This window comes from Littorina saxatilis, linkage group LG17 (assembly GCF_037325665.1).
Source record: "Littorina saxatilis isolate snail1 linkage group LG17, US_GU_Lsax_2.0, whole genome shotgun sequence".
NCBI classification, from domain to species: Eukaryota; Metazoa; Mollusca; class Gastropoda; order Littorinimorpha; family Littorinidae; genus Littorina; species Littorina saxatilis.
Window position 1 is genome coordinate 18,973,694 of NC_090261.1, and position 16,447 is coordinate 18,990,140.

At 44.8% G+C, this 16,447-nt stretch overlaps 2 protein-coding genes across 6 annotated transcripts in view; one reads left to right on the forward strand and one right to left on the reverse strand.

Moving 5' to 3' along the window:
* Nucleotides 1–16,447, forward strand: part of LOC138952783 (pyruvate carboxylase, mitochondrial-like) — a 479,047-nt gene that overhangs the window by 56,618 nt on the left and 405,982 nt on the right. For all 5 annotated transcript variants that reach the window (XM_070324522.1, XM_070324518.1, XM_070324521.1 and 2 more), the window contains exons 5-6: nt 8,992–9,137; nt 9,424–9,541. In XM_070324522.1, the coding sequence (XP_070180623.1) occupies nt 8,992–9,137; nt 9,424–9,541 (264 nt within the window). The remainder of the gene's footprint in view (nt 1–8,991; nt 9,138–9,423; nt 9,542–16,447) is intronic.
* On the reverse strand, nt 9,997–15,312 carry LOC138952065 (uncharacterized). Its single transcript, XM_070323636.1, has 4 exons — nt 14,243–15,312; nt 13,786–13,937; nt 13,464–13,625; nt 9,997–13,198 (listed from the first exon to the last, which is right to left on the reverse strand). Exons 1-4 carry the CDS (start codon nt 14,884–14,886, stop codon nt 11,829–11,831), a joined length of 2,328 nt encoding a protein of 775 aa, XP_070179737.1. The 5' UTR covers nt 14,887–15,312; the 3' UTR covers nt 9,997–11,828.

Here is a 16,447-nt window from a genome sequence, read left to right on the forward strand (position 1 = left end):
TACATATTTTGAAGTGACCTTGACCCTGAACTATGGAAGATAACTGTTTCAAACTTAAAAATTATGTGGGGCACATGTTATGCTTTCATCATGAGACACATTTGGTCACATATGATCAAGGTCAAGGTCACTTTGACCCTTATGAAATGTGACCAAAATAAGGTAGTGAACCACTAAAAGTGACCATATCTCATGGTAGAAAGAGCCAATAAGCACCATTGTACTTCCTATGTCTTGAATTAACAGCGTTGTGTTGCATGACCTTGGATGACCTTGACCTTGGGTCAAGGTCACATGTATTTTGGTAGAAAAAATGTGTAAAGCAGTTCTTAGTGTATGATGTCATTGCTAGGTTTAGTTATTTGACCTTGACCCTGAAGGTCAAGGTCATGTAAAGGTCAAGGTCAAGCATGTGAGTCGTATGGGCTTTGCCCTTCTTGTTTTTTTTTATTTAAATTTTTTCAGGCGAAGTTGACAAAAATGAAAATGAATAAGTACAGAATGTATGATATGATTAGACACAATAACATACATTGGCAGAGTAATTATACACAATGTAAAATGTAAAACATGAAAATATTATTGGTTAAATAAATTGTTATACATTGCCCATTTTAGAGTAAAATTATGTTCCCTCATTTCAATTTGATGTACATATCGGTCAACTTTATATTGGTAATTAATATAATTACAAAATGCCACAAGGCGTGGTTTACATTTATTGAAACGACATTTGTACAGAAAATATTTGGCATGTAGCAACAAGAAATCAAAACCATCATCAGTTCTCGTTTTTTTATCGTAACCAAAAAGAACAAGTACTTTATTCATTCTCAGTCTTTGACAATGATCACATTGTGATTTTAACCACCTTTCAAAATCTTTCCAAAATAGTTGAACATGTTCACATGACCATAAGTAATGATAAATAGTATCTTTTTCCATATTGCAAAAAGTGCAATTGTTGTTTTCTACTATTCTCATTTCTTTTAGAATAGAATTCATTACAAGTGTCCTGTATGTGATTTTCATCTGGAACCATTTTAAACGGATTTCTTTAATTTTATGTGTTTTGAAAAATATCTTATCCCAATCTATTTCATTCTCTAGCATTTGTTCCCATTTTTTGCATGGATTAGGTGTATCAATTTTTTTAACAAAAACATCATAAAACAGTCTAGATCCTTTAGGGTTAATTGCTATATGTGATTTGGGAAAGTATATTAATTAAATGAAAATTAAATTACATATCTTTACCCAACTCACATATAGCAATTAACTCTAGTTCAGTGCTGGTAACGCTGTACGCGTCCCCTTGGTAACAAGGGAGACCACTCTAAAAAAGAGCGACCAATCCCATAAGGCCAGACTAATAACAAGTCCGACTTCCGTATGCGCGCGCATACGCCGCCATCTTATCATTCCACACTCAGCGCTTCAAGGGACTGGTCGCTGTCTATGTACGCTCTGGCTGTTGTCAGCTTTTTGCCTTGGTCTTTGGACTTTGGTGTTACCCCTTGGTTTGCCGCCGTGCTTGCGTCTTCACCTGATGCTGTTTGGGTGAGGTCTTTCTTGTTTTGTGAAACTTTGGCGACATTTTGGTCGCAATTTTCGGACTTGTAATATTTTTCAGAGAAAATTTTTTGTGAGTTCGTTTTTGATTATGGCGGAGAACGCCACGAAGCAGTCCAGTTCGAGACAGGTGACTGCTGAAGCTTCTCCCGTTAAGAAAGTGTCTAGAAAGAGTAAGAGTGCTGGAAAAACCGCAGTCTCCGTTCTAGAGCCAGGTTCTAACAAATGTATTGATGTTCTTGTTGATAATCCGCCGGCTGACATTGTACCTTTGAAGGTGAAAGACAAGGTTAGCCATGTGGTCAAAGCTGTCGTTGATTCGGGGGCTCCGGTTAGTTCCGGTGTGTTGCCCTCGGATGTTGCTTCTCTGTTACTTACGTTAAGTTCGCAGGTTTCGACGTTGGCCGCAGATTTGACGTCTACTAGGGCGGAGCTACGCGCTCTTCCTTCCGGTGTGGTGGATGCGTCATCACTTGCGCGGATCCGGTCTTCGCCTTCTGCTTCTGCTTCTGCTTCAGCTTCCGCTTTTGTTTCTCAAGCTGACGTACATGCCTCGCAGGATGGTGACGGTCACCTTGTGTTTTTGCTGAACGTGCCTGGGCACTTTAAAGGTATGTCTACCCCATGAGTAGCCGGGTTCTCCGGCGAAAGTGGGTTACGCTCACAGGAGGAAGAAGCACGCACATGGTGCCGCGATAGTTCTGATATTCCTGCCGACAGGAGGGCGAAAGCACTGTCGGTGGGGTTGATGGGCCCTGTGCAGTGTAAGGATTTGTCAAAGCCACCTCTGTCACAGAACAACGTGGATCGTACTTATCCTCTTCCGCCCTCTCCCGGGGGGGCAGGAAGTCGTTGGTGTGGCTGATTCTTGGTTTGACCATGCGAGTCTTTCTGAGGGTCAGCTTCCGGATTGCGTGGTTGGGCATGACGGAGACGCTGACGAGGGTGCTTCCGTTACGGCGGAAGACACTCAGCTTAACTTGCCATTTAAGTTGTCAAGTGCGGTGTCACTGGCAGCTGAGACGGCATTTAAGTATTTCCCGGAAGGGGTGGTTTCGGGTTCGAAGACCCTTCCTCCACCTCTCTCCGTTCGACGATTTCCGGTCGGCGAAGGAACAGAGAGTTCACTTCCACTTCCGAGAGTCTTCGTCCATTGCCTTTGAGATGGCACATGCTCTCAAGACCAAACGTGGTTCGCCGTTTCCGCTGTTGATACAACATAGCGAGGCTCCGGACGATGTCATTCCTTGGCTTGCGAATATTGGGGAGCAAGCTGCTTCCGGTGTCCGGAATGTCAAGCTGGCTTCACATCCTGTCAACTTGGTTGACTCTTTCGCGTTGCCGTCGGCCGCTTTTTCGGTTCCGCCGGAACTTGCGGTGTTACGGGAAGACGGCTTCAATAAGGACAAGCCTCTTCCTTATACTGACGCTTCTCTTGCAGCTGTGGAGGAGACAGGAAGATCTCTGTTGGAGCTCTCTTCTGTCTCCGAATCTTTGCACAGGTCTTTGTCGAGGTCCATTGCTACCTCACTTGATCCTTTTGAGTTCCGCTATGACGCTTCCACTGCGGATGTTACCACTCTTTTGACTACTCTGGCTAGAGTTTCCAAGGAGCAGATGTCTTTGTCTGCTAAGCTCTACGCCCATGCTGTGCTTAACAGGAGGTCTGCCTTTTTGGCAGGCTCAAGGATTAGGGATAAGGCTACTATTGAGAGCCTGAAGACTTCTCCGTTCTAAGAGGGTGCGCTTTTGGGTCAGTCTTCCCTAGACGCTCTTCAGAAGGAGACGCAGGATGCGAGGGATCTTGCTATATCCCGTATCGCCTTCCAGAGTTATCCGAAGACGCAGAACAAGCCTCAGACTCAGGTGTCAAACAAGCCTCAGACTTCTTCGTCTGGTGTTGGAAAGTCACAGACTCAGTCTTTTGCCTCGAGGGGTAGGGGCCGCGGAGCTCCTTACCCTAAGAGGGGACAGTCCTTTGGCGGTTCTAGGGGGTCGGGGCGCAAGCCTCACCCCCAATGATGCTCCCCCGAACCTCATATCTCGGTAGCCCCCGCACTGGTTGTAGCGGGTGGCCCGTCCAGGGCCCTCTCTTCCTGGCTGCAGCTGGTGGACAGCAAGTGGGTTACTGGGATCGTACGTTCGGGGTTCCGACTTCTCTGGTCAGGGGAAAAGGCACCTCTTACCAGGATAATGCCGCCTTGCAGAGCTCCAAGAGACTTAGAGGCGAGGGCTGCTGTACAAAAGGAAGTGACAGCCCTTCTTCTCAAGAGGGCAATAGAGGAAGTCACGGACCTTCGGTCACCGGGGTTTTACGGCAGACTCTTTGTAGTGCGGAAAGCCTCGGGAGCATGGAGACCGGTGTTGGATCTATCGACTTTGAACAAGTTCCTTCGGGTGGTGAAGTTCACCATGGAGACTCCGGTCTCAGTACGGGAGGCTCTGCGTCCAGGGGACTGGACAACGTCGGTGGACTTAACAGATGCGTATTTCCACGTCCTGATGCATGTCACAGACAGGAAATGGTTGCGTTTCCCCTGGGGAGACAAGGCCTATCAGTTCAGGGCGCTTCCGTTCGGCCTTTCTCTCGCGCCTTGGATCTTTACCATAGTCGTTCGACAACTTTGCTCTCTGGTGAGAAAAGAGGGTGTGCGCCTCCGTGCGTACTTGGACGATTAGCTGATCCTCCATGAGGACAGAGACCTCTGCGGGGTCCATACTCGGAAAGTCCTCAGTCAGGCAGCTCAGCTCGGCTTTTCGATAAACCTGTCAAAGTCGGAGTTGGATCCATCCCAGAAGTTCTCGTATCTAGGGATGGATTTCGATACGCGAGATTGGTCTGTCCGCCCTTCTCAGAGAAGGGTGACCAAACTCCAGGACTTGATCCGCTCGCTTCACGGAGAGAATCTGGCCAGTGTACGGGTGTTGTCATCGGTACTTGGTCAGATGGAGTCGATGTCGACCCTAATCCCACTGGGCAGGGTGCGCAAAAGGCCGTTTCAGGCAGCACTGCAGGCTCGGTGGGATCAGTCATCCCAGGGATGGGATACCCAGATAGCGCTAGGGACCTGGTTTGTCCTGACTACGCAGGTCTGGCTGCTCCCGTGGTTGTCACAGGGGGTCCCGATCGTCGGCCCGTTGCCAGAGAACGAGCTCTTCACAGATGCCTCTCTGAGGGTGTGGGGAGCTCATCTGGCGGAGCATATGACGTCAGGGGTTTGGGACTCGGCTCAGTCCTCCCTGCACATCAATGCGCTGGAGTTGGAAGCTGTTTCTTTGGCCCTCCAAGCTTTTCTGCCTTTCCTGAAGAACAGTCATGTCAGGCTCCACACAGACAATATGACTGTGGCGTCTTATGTAAACAGGCAGGGAGGGACACGGTCTCTCAGTCTTTCAGACAGCGCTTGCCGCATCCTGATTTGGTGCGATTTGTGGCACATACAGCTGTCAGCGGTTTACCTGAAGGGCAGCTTGAACGTCCTTGCGGACACACTGAGCAGGGGAGACAAGGTTGTCCATTCAGAGTGGACTCTGTCTCATCAGTCCCTGCAGAGACTTTGGACACAGATCGACAAGCCGTTGGTCGACTTGTTTGCAACAAGATTCTCGGCGAGGCTGACACTTTTCACGTCCCCCTTCCCAGATCCTCTGGCGTGGGGAGTCAACGCTCTGGAACTGGACTGGTCAAACCTGACAGCTTACGCTTTCCCTCCGTTTTGTCTGTTAGGCAAGGTTCTGAGGTCCCGCAGTGGGGCACTGCGGTTATGAAATTAAAGGCCCCTCCTGTTTTTGGAACCGCAGGAGCTTTCTAGTTTGCTGTTAGGTAGATTTTTGGTTCCTCTTTCCTGTCATGCTCTCTTTTTCTTCATGAATTCTTTTCTTTTTTCTGCCTTCTTGCTCATTCACCTGTATTTTTTCCAAAAAATCTCTTCTCTTGCCGCTTGTCTCGCGATTCATGTATAGTTTAATCTGTTAGTGTTCTGATGTAAGTCCAGCAGTAGATAGGTTAAGCCTATTTTAACATACTGGAAACTGGTAATCTTCCAGTAGGTATTAATTTAGTTTTACTAAAGCCTGCTGGGACACAAGTAATGGGTTAGTGCATTTGTAAACAGGAATCGCTTGACAAGTGGCCCCCTTCATCCCCCCCTTCCTCGTCCTGATATGGCTCTGCGTAGTCGGCTGGACGTTAAGCAACAAATAAACAAACAAACAAAAGGTTCTGAGGAAAGTGGATTTGGAGAGACCAGCGCTGGTGTTGGTTGCCCCATTATGGTCAAGCCAGCACTGGTTCCCGGACTTGCTGCGACTGGCGGTTCGACCGCCTATCCCCCTCGCAGTAAGAAAGGGAGAACTCTTGCAACCCCGGTCAGGCATCCCTCACAAGAATCCTCAGGTTCTAAGCCTACACGGTTGGATTCTGTCAGAAGCTCTTTGCTTAGGGCAGGGGCATCATCTGCCACTCTGAATTTCGTGAAGCATGCCCATAGGGAGTCGACTAGCTCGGTGTACTCCTCTCATTGGTCGTTACATGGTGTGAACGTAACGGGGTTAGACCCCTGTCTCCAAGATCTATGCAGGTGGCCAACCATTTGGCCTGGCTAGCAGATCAGGGGGGGTCTTCATCTTCTCTCCGCGTTAGATCAGCTATCTCCTCAACGCTGCGGCAGCTAGGTCACAAAATTACTCTCAGCGGAGTCATTTCTAGTGTTATTAAGGGGGCCTCCCTTAAGGCCGCTCATTCAAAGTCTCAGCTCCCAGCCTGGGATTTGTTGCTGGTTTTGCGTTTTTTGGCGTCAGATGAGTTTGAACCTCTTCAGTCAGCCAGCCTAGTTAATTTGACACGCAAGGCCGTTTTTCTGGTTTTACTCGCGACGTCTCGTAGAGGTAGCGAGGTGCATGCTTTGTCTGGCTTAGCGAAAGATATCTCGACCGAGAAAGATGGGTCTATTTCACTTAGGTTTAGGCCAGATTTTCTTGCAAAAAATCAGAAACCAGGCCAAATCTCTCCTGTCATTAACATTCCCCCCTTGAGCAAGATTCTTGCTCCTGGAGATCCAGACTTTGTGAATTGTCCTGTGAGAACGCTCAGCAGTTACCTGTCGCGGACTCGGCACATTCGTTCAGAAAGCCAGAAGCTTCTCTTTATTTCACTGAACACAGCAAGGTGTAAGGATATAGCAAAAACAACGTTAACCAAGTGGGTCTCCACGTTGATCAGACAAGCTTACGCCTGGTGGATAACACAGTCTGGAGATGCTAGGGCAGTGTTGCCTCTCACTTCGGCAAGAACACATGAAACAAGGGCATGGGCCTCCTCTTTGGCAGTCCTCCGGTCTGGTCGTTTGGCCGAAGTTCTGGAGTCGGCCTACTGGCGATCTGAGGACGTGTTTATTAACTATTACCTCAGAGACGTCTCCTCCTTGAGACAGGATGGCAGTTCCGGGTTGCCTGCTATGGTAGCCGCAGGACAGGTCCTACTTTCATGATTTTGGTGAGTACCCGCCACCTATAGTAGCAATCTGCTATATGTGAGTTGGGTAAAGATATGTAATTTAATTTAAAATTTTAATAATAAATTTTCATTTAATTAATATACTTACCCAACTCACATCGTTTATTCCCTCCCGCCTCCCCGCTGTGGTGGTATGGGGGTCTAAAAAAAGAAGTGAGTTGGGCTTCGTTTTGGAATGATAAGATGGCGGCGTATGCGCGCGCATACGGAAGTCGGACTTGTTATTGGTCTGGCCTTATGGGATTGGTCGCTCTTTTTTAGAGTGGTCTCCCTTGTTACCAAGGGGACGCGTACAGCGTTACCAGCACTGAACTAGAGTTAATTGCTATATGTGAGTTGGGTAAGTATATTAATTAAATGAAAATTTATTATTAAAATTTTGGATTTATTCATAAAATTTTGGATTTTTGAATGTCAGCTTTCTTTGTTGCTGTTGTTCGAGGCTTCGTCCCTTCCCACCTGCAGGCCATGATATGATGCTTTGTCCATAACAATGGTAGATGCAGGTGGGAGGGCCGGGCACAAGGTTCTTATCCACCCAGTCACAAAAAATGGTACCATTCCTCTCGCTGTTGTAATCTACTTCAGTGGATTTGGCCATGAAAACAAAATCATACTGGTGCAGGAAGCCGGTTGTTCCTCCGCCGCAATGCAAAATCACAAAATGTTTCCCTTGTTGCTGGGGAGATTTTACTGTTGCCTTCCACTGGCACCCACTGCATCTTCCTGTATGTATAATTAGTATCGACCCCTGTCTCGTCCAAGTAGATCACATTTCTTCCTTCTTCACGGTGTTTCTTTATTTTTCTGAGTAAAAGAATGCACTTTTACACAATGTTTTTTCTTTCAAGCAAGCCAGTGATTTTCCTGTCAATCTTGCTATAACGAAATCCCACTTTGTGCAAGGATTTCCACAAAGCGTATTTTGCGACCGATTTTTCTCTCAGCTGGTCCAGTAGACCCAACAGCAGTTAACATTCATTATTTTGTATCATTTCTACTGGCTGGCGTTTAATTAAACATAAGTCAAATTAATCTACTTGAAAATGTGATGTTGACGCTGCTATTGGTGCTTGTGAATCACAACCGTGGTCTGTAGACTCGTTAAGTGCCGATTCAGGTCTGACCTGGAAATGCCCATTGTCTTTCATACCTGTTTCTTGACGACTTTCCCCGACTGAACTTGGCTTGATGCCTTCGTAAGGGAAGCAATAAACCTCTAAGGAAGTAATTTTTATGAAGAAATGATGTGCATGTGTGCCAGAAAAAAAAATTCTTTCAAAAAATGTAATGGCCCAATTACCCTCAGTCATTTGGTGTCTTAAAATATGACAAAATCTGATCAGATCATGAGATATAGGTGGAAATTGAAGTACCAAGGGGTCTCTATCGAGCTAAATACCTCACTTTGCTAGTTAACCTGTACATCAATATAGGTCTGTATGAATTTGAACTTTTGGAATGTCTGTGGGAGTGATTGAAATAAAATTTGAGAATTGTTTGAAACTCTTGAATTATTTGTTTGCTTGCAGTGGACAATTCTCCAAGTGGCCCTTGAAATATTTTAAGTGGTATATAAAATCAGCTACTGCTTTTCACAAATTTGTACATGTATGCTTTCAACATGTATCAAGGGATACAGAACACGTAGACTTGGCACTGACTACTATAGGGAAATAAAAAAGTCTGCTGTACCTCGTAAGTAATAGATTGTACAATTCTATTACATGTACTGCGTCTGACTGCAGTAATTTGAAGTTGAGTCACATATGCACCCCTTTCTCATAATAAAACGCGGTCAGATGTATCTTTTCACAAGTTCATATGCATGCATACACAAGGTATTCCAGAACTCAAATAGCAATAAAACGTATCTTCTAATCAGTCTTATTGCTTATTTGTAGGTGTGCAAGTTGTGCCGGGCTCTCCTGGGCCAGTGAAGTCAGCAGAGGAAGCCCACAAGTTCTGCCAGGAGTACGGTGTGCCTGTCATTTTCAAGGCAGCCTTTGGCGGTGGGGGGCGAGGCATGCGAGTCGTCAAACATATTGATGTGAGCGATAGAATGGGTCAGATGTGTCTGGAGTGTGTTTGCTGGAGCAGACATGAGATCTTTATATAATTTTATTGAACTAGGTAACATTTTTAAAGGGCCTGGTAAACATTCTTGAGATTTGCTAAAGTCAGAGATATCCTGTTGCCTTTCCTTGTATACATTGATGCAGATGGGTGGTTTTCTTCTTGTCGTTCGCTGACAGATGGGTGGTTTTGCTTGCACTGTTTTTCAGCAGTCTTGACCTTTCATGTATATGTGACTTTTTGGTTTCTTTACTTTTCAGGAGGTGGAAGAGAACTATAACAGAGCATACTCTGAAGCTCTGTCAGCTTTTGGCAATGGGGCACTGTTCATTGAAAAATTTATCGAACGTCCGAGGCATATTGAAGTGCAGCTGCTTGGTAAGTCTTAAGACTCTTATTTATTGCTGAATCAGGTGATGTTCTGTTATTGTTTCTTGAATTTTTTTTCACATGTTACAATTCATATTTAAATCAACATGGCCAAAACAATTATTCCACGACTTGAATAAATTTACATACATAAGAATATGAAACTCTCATTCTGTCCGCATTCACTCGACCACACAAGACGTTCACTCACACAGTCTACCATAACCACATGTAAATAACAACATAAAATGACTTATATTCTAAAGTTAGATATAAATTGTTCACACCCGCAGGCACTGGCACTGTCTTGACTAGAGTAAAATAAGAATGTCTCCAGCCACTGTAGGCTATCACAGAGTCAGTCTAAGTAGGTAGCGGCAGTCAAAACTTGGTTTTGAAGTGAGAGTGAATGTTTTGTGATGTCTTGAAAGAAAAATAAAGTACAAGCAAAACACACAAAAAAGTAAGTGGATACCTTTATTAGTTCCTGAGATTTTGATATTTTAGTACATACGCTGTCGCGACTCTGCTTAAAACTGTAAAATAGGGCAACTTCAGCAGCATGTGGGTACCACATAGTTATCCTCAGCCCTTTCAACTTTTCAGGATCTGTTATCAGCAACCAAGAATAGAAAAAACACATAGTTCTAGCCCTCTAATCTCATATGGCTTCTGTCAGCAAGCATGCAAACTTCACGAAAAACACAATTAAAACCATCGCAAAATTGCACGGGAGGGCAACTTTGGGTCATCACAATTCACACAATATGTATAGCAGCTGTCTGAAACTGTCACATATTCCAAACAAATTTGTGTAGAACATGCCCATTTTTTTTCAGACAGCTTAGTTCAATGCTTTTGGAGTATAAGAGCCTCAAAAATGTCAAAAACCTCAATTTGTCAAGCGGAAAAACAGGAAAATTACAGTTTTTCGCACTTCAAGGCCAATAATTAAGAAACTATTTAAGATACAACGAAAAATTTTGGTGTGTAGAGAGATTACAGTGTAATCTTTACAGACATCAGTAAAATTCAGTGTACTGTTGAAAATAATCCCCCAAGAGTGGACAAACCGTCCCAGGTTCTCCAGCGGAAACGAAGGAAATGTGGGGTGTAGCACATTTCAGATTGAAATATTTCAGAAACTACTGAAAATACAGCCATGAATTTTGGTGTGTAGATTGATTACAATGTTATCTTCACAAATATGTGTTCAATCAAGTAAGATATAGAGAATACTACATGGCTTGCTGTGTCGTACCAGATTTACACGAGTTGTTTTTTTAAATAGTGAACTGCGAAAGCGAGCTGTTCACTATTTGAAAAAGCAACGAGTGTAAATCTGGTACGACACAGCAAGCCATGTAGTATTCTGTTTATCCTACATTAGGCACACAAAAAGATAGGCGTGGTTACGGTAACATAGCTAAAAAAAAAATAGGGTAGGAAAGTAGGCAATCACTTTTTTTTTTAAACTTTTTTTTCTAATGTGTACAAATTAAACCTACTTGACAGGGAAATAAATGTGCGACTCGGGCGCTTTCATTTTCATTGCGTTTTCTGCACTCGTTTTCTTGTTTTTGTGGGTTTTTTTGGACAAATGTAATAACACGTTATAGGGTCGGCCCCTAAAAGTAGGGTAGGTCGGGTTACCGTAACCACACCTATTTTTTTTTTTAGGCCTTATAATTATATACTTCTGTGCCAGATCTATAAACTAAAAGTCACCGACAGCGCTATTGCCTTTGGATCAACCCGCTTTAGAACTTCAAACCACTTTACTCAATTTGACATTCATTCCTCCGCCATGACACACACTCTCAAACTAGGACAAAGTAGTTCGCCTTTGTTAACACTGTTAAGTTTAATATTGAACATTGATGAAATAAATTCGAACAATCAAAACCGAGTACCTGCAAAACCGGTAAAATCCGTTGCGTTGATCGCGAGTCATGGCGGAGTATTCAAGCGAAGCGATGGTGATGCACGGTTCGAGACTATTTGTGGAAGAAATCAAACCCATCCTTGGTAAGTGTTGATGTTTTTCTGTTCGATAGGATTAGCTTGACCTTCCGGTTGATCCCATGTACTACTAATTTACATAGCTTGACCTTCCGGTTGACCTACATGCGATACACATGTGTGATTTGAAAGATTTTTATCTCACGGGTATCTCTCTCACGTATGTGGGATACATTTACTAACATTGTTCACAGTTCTCTGGAGAAAACTAAATTCTTGCAAATTGCACAGTCGGATGAGAAGTGACAGTCAAATGCATATTCTTCAAAGTCAGTCAAATAAAGTTGTCAGTCAAGTACTGCTTGAAACAGGTGTACATGGCAGGCAGGTTTGCTGGAGATTCGACTGTGAATGTTCTGCCAGAAGAAGAAAATGGTGCAAGCACAATGTTGTGTCCAAAAACAACCGATGCAGGAATCTGGCAGCGGTCAGCCCTGCTGGGCCAGCGAAACACACCCTCACTGCCTCTTGCAGTTTCAAGAAAGTTCACTGTCCCCTCCTCCTCACTCAAAACTGATGTCACCTCCCCAACAAAGTAACCCTCCACATAGTACACTGCTATGATTTCTCCGACCCTCTCAAATTTGAAGTTCTTCTCGAAGTCAACGTCTTCACTCCCGTCTTCTTCACAATCGATCTCTCTGTCCTGATCTTCTTCGTCCTCCTCTTCCTCCTCCTCCTCCTCAGTGTCAAAAAGCAACCGCTTCCTGCCCTGTGGCTGCATCCTTTCTTCAGGAAGAAGACGGGGTAGCTGCTCAAGTGGTTCAGCACCGAAGTATTGCCGCAGGCGGTTGTACAGTACCAGTGCTGTGCCTGTGACAATCAAGAAGCAAGACTTCTTGTTCAGAACCAGTTTCTGGAACTGGATCTCTGCTTGCATGGCTGCCTTCAAACTGCCATTGGTTCTGTAGTACTGCAGCATGTTGTCAACGTCATCAGCACTGGAACAAGGGCCACTGTGCTGTCTCACTACATTCACAACACGTTCGACCTTCTGCCCCCTCTTCTCCTCTGCTGCCTGTTTCTTCTGTTTTTCTGCATCCATTTGTTCTCTTCTCTTTGTCAAGACGTCTGCTTCCATCTGCTTGTGTCTCTTCCTAAGATCTTCGGCTTTCTGTGCGGAAGTGGTGAGAAGGTGGTGCTGGTCATCGGCAGATTGCTGCAAGAACCAGTTTGTCAACGATTTGTTCTTTTTCAGCATACAAATTGTTGAGTGGTGATGAAGGCTGCCATTCCTCCTTTTGAAGAGTGAGAAGTCAAGGTCTGCGAAGGATTCCTCCGCAACGAGGTTGGTGATGAAGGAGTGTTGCAGCCTTTGGCGAAGAACCTGGTCGTCGGAGTTGTGGTACTTGCCACCAGGAAGAAAATCTTCAAGTTGCCTCTCAGTCACCACCAGCATTGCACTGCACATCTTCTGGAGTAGAGCTTTGACAGCTGTGGCCTTTTCCTCGCTGACAGCAAGCAGAGACTGCAGCACATCTGGTTGCTCACGAAAGACGACCCCAGTGAAGACCGGCTCACAGTTCTGCGACAGGGCTGGTGATGGATCTTGTTCCCAGTTGCGAAGAGTGTTCCGCAGATCTTCTACATATCTGTAGAAATCCAAGTAATGGACTTTGCTTCCCAGCAGCATCCAGTATGGACCTGATGTAACAGAGAAAGAAGGAGAAACGCATTCAGTTTTCATCCACTTTATTTGAATATATATTTTTGTAAAGTTTACTTAGTTAAAGTGGCCTTTATAGCTGTCACAATACTCCTAGTACTGTTCCCATCATTGCAGTGTCAAAATGTAAACAATGCTGTCCTGAAGAGAGGCTTTTAATAAATCTGAGATTTGGGTGGCACGTTTTGTAGTACCAGAGACAAATAGTACATTGAATTAATTGCTTAAAAAAAATAAGCTTACCAGTGATTCTGAAGTACACTAGGCCAAGGGCAACCAGATGGCAGTCAATCGTCTCGTCCTTAGAGTCCGCAAGCACAGTCTGGATCTTCATGTTCCTCTTGGAAAGGTATGTTTCCAGGCAGTCCTCAATTTCCTCATGGTGATAATGGAGACTTGCAGCACCTGAAAATATAAAGGATGTTTTAGAAAATGCGAGGTGAAAAGAGTGCAGGACCACGCAAAAAACATCCTCCCCCAACAATTAAATTCCAGGACGTACTGCCTTCAACAAATTGTAGTGCTAAGGCAATTCAGTTATACTCTAGGACATAATATTTCTCACCATGAAAGGTGTTGTTGAAGCGGTTTTCGCGGAAACTGGAAACCGTAGACTGCCTCTCTGTCACAGTTGCGCAGTAAGCTAGCCAAGCATCACGGCATCCATTTTTTTCATCCCCGCGAGGTCCAAGACAGTCACAAGCCATGCGCGTGTACCTGTTAACATAAAAAAAATATAAGCACACTTTGAGTTTGACACGAGGCACAACGCGCTATACGCTAATGCTCCTTAATCAGAAAATACGTGTTATACCAGTGGAGCGAGCCTATGTACGATTGCTGTGCACATACAGTGGAGTCCACTTATAGTGAACTCTCTTAGTCTTATTGTGATTTTCCTCTTATGTTATACTTATAGCGAGCAAGTTTTCGTTTCCCTTCGGTTCATTATATGACATGAATCAAACAAATCCCTCTTATACTAGTTATAGTGAGAAACAAATCAACCATAATTTAGTTACCTGTATGCCAGACATTCACCAGCTTTGCAGAAGCCAGGGGGGGCCTCAGGTCTTGTCTTGTCTTCATCCAGCAGCATCTTCTTGATTTCAGACGCCAGGCCTAACAGGAAGTGGGCATTGCAGTGCAGAAAGTTGAGACCATCCTCCGTTTGAAGCAACACACGCCGTTCCTCTTCAAGTTGCTTTGCATATGATTTCATCACTGCCGCTCGATCACTCATGATGCTTGACAAGCCCGAAAGCATGCGCACAAAGTTTTGCTGCGTTTCTTCGTATGCATACAGGTCGCTCAGCTCTTCCAACACCTGCATGCTGACTTCCACAAGTGTAGTGGTATCCTCTCTCGCCACTGGAGTGTATCCCAGGGAGTATGTTCCATCTGGAGTGTTGACAGACTGGGAAATGTATTTGTTGCCACTGCGACTTGTGCCGTCAACATGTAAATCATAGTGTTCTTGGGTTGTGAGCACATCGGCCACATGCATTTTGGTAAGAACATGTGCCTGGTCGCTGAATCGCAATGCAGTCCTCTGTGATGGCAGATCATGTTCTGGCACTTGTGCATCCAAAATGTTACGCACAACAGTCTTAATGACATCACCGCACCTGCCTGCTGACACCTCACACTCTCCAACAAGAGTCATTATGCAGACTCTAGCGGCAGGGAGAAAATGTCCCTTTTCATCCTTGAGTCTTAAAACACCATCTGGCTGCTGTCCAACAAGAAGCTCGGGAGGTTGCACATATGTATGCAAGTCGTGGATTCCTTGATTCAGGTGGGCTATCTTCTGCTGAGTTTTTTGTCGGAGACGTTGGAGTTGCGTCTTTAAATGTGAAGTCCGGGTCTGTTCAAGCTTCACTTTACTGCGCAATGCCCGGGCTACTTGTTCGCACCTGCCTGCTGCGTGCTGATTGATGGTGGCTTCTTGTCTCTTCAGTTCTCTTTCTTTTCTTTGCAGACGTTTATACAGGTTTGTTGTTTTTATAGTGTTGATGACTCTCGACGCATTGTTAAGAGCCTCCTGAACTACCTGGTTCTTTCCTTTACAGATTGTGGTCTGTTGTTTGCTCTGTTCCAGCTCAATCTGTACTTCTTCAAGTCGGCTGGACGTTAAGCAACAAATAAACAAACAAACTTCTTCAAGTTCATTTTTTTGATTCTTGACCATCTCCTTCAAAACCTTGATGGTTTCTTCATCTTGCTGCTTTTGATGCTCCAGGTCTTAAGTGCAGCGTCTTTGACTGGACAACTGTCTCTGTGTTGCCGACAGCTTCTGAACATTAGGTGTGTGCCAAGCATCCTTTAGTGGTGTAGGTGTTGACAACGTCAACAGTGAAAAATCACACGGCTGTGACAAAAAGATGTTCAATTTCTCCTGCCTGCCTGGACGATTGATGCTCTTGCCCAGAGATCGGCACTTGGTGAATGTGTGGTTCAGTTTTGCATTGAGTTGAGGATCACTTAAAGCATCAACGTCAGCGCCAAGAAATGTCAGAGTTTGTCTGCACGAAGTCAGCGATAGGTTCTCCTTTTTGTGGAACGATATCAGATCGAGCACCATGCCATTCACAAGTTCTGATGGACGGTCAAGGTCTTCCAGAAGGTCCGGATTCAGCAGGTGGTTTCTTGTGATCCTATGTTTCAGCAAATGAACCCCAACATTCCGGCCCATGATGCAACGCCCTGCGTCGACATCCAAAAATGCTTCTAGTTCTAATCCAGTCTTATTCCCCAGCTTTGTTGCTTCTTTCACTGTTCCCTCAATTTCTGCCTTGATTTCAAGTCCTTGCAGCAAGTTCACGTCGAACACTTTGGGGAGAAATGAAACCAGGTCACTCCAATCCCTCCCTGTTTCCAACCGAAGCAGATCCAGCTGCAACAATAGCTTGTTGGTCAGTGGTACCAGCTGAAGTTTGGGTGGTCGACCTCTTCCAGTTGCTGTGAAAGCAGATTTCATTTGCTGGAAGTGAGCATCATCTGTAACACACACAAACAAAACAAAAATGTAATACTATGTTCATAATCATTTTGTACTGAAACCATGAAGGCCTGTTTACTTTCAGTTTTACTTTTGTCCCAAAACAAAAGTTTGCTTTGTTTTTTGACTCACATGCGAAGCAAAAGTGAGTCTATGTACTCACCCGAGTCGTCCGTCCGTCCGTCCGTCCGGACGTCCGGAAAACTTTAACGTTGGATATTTCTTG

What these genes read in the sequence shown, in the direction of transcription:
- LOC138952065 (XM_070323636.1), bottom strand. Translation starts at nt 14,886, where the DNA reads ATGACTCTTGTTGGAGAGTGTGAGGTGTCAGCAGGCAGGTGCGGTGAT. An exon ending in GGTGAATGTCTGGCATACAG is followed by an intron (nt 13,938 to 14,242) that starts GTAACTAAATTA and finishes TTATGTTAACAG; the next exon opens with GTACACGCGCATGGCTTGTG. An exon ending in AGTGTACTTCAGAATCACTG is followed by an intron (nt 13,199 to 13,463) that starts GTAAGCTTATTT and finishes CTGTTACATCAG; the next exon opens with GTCCATACTGGATGCTGCTG.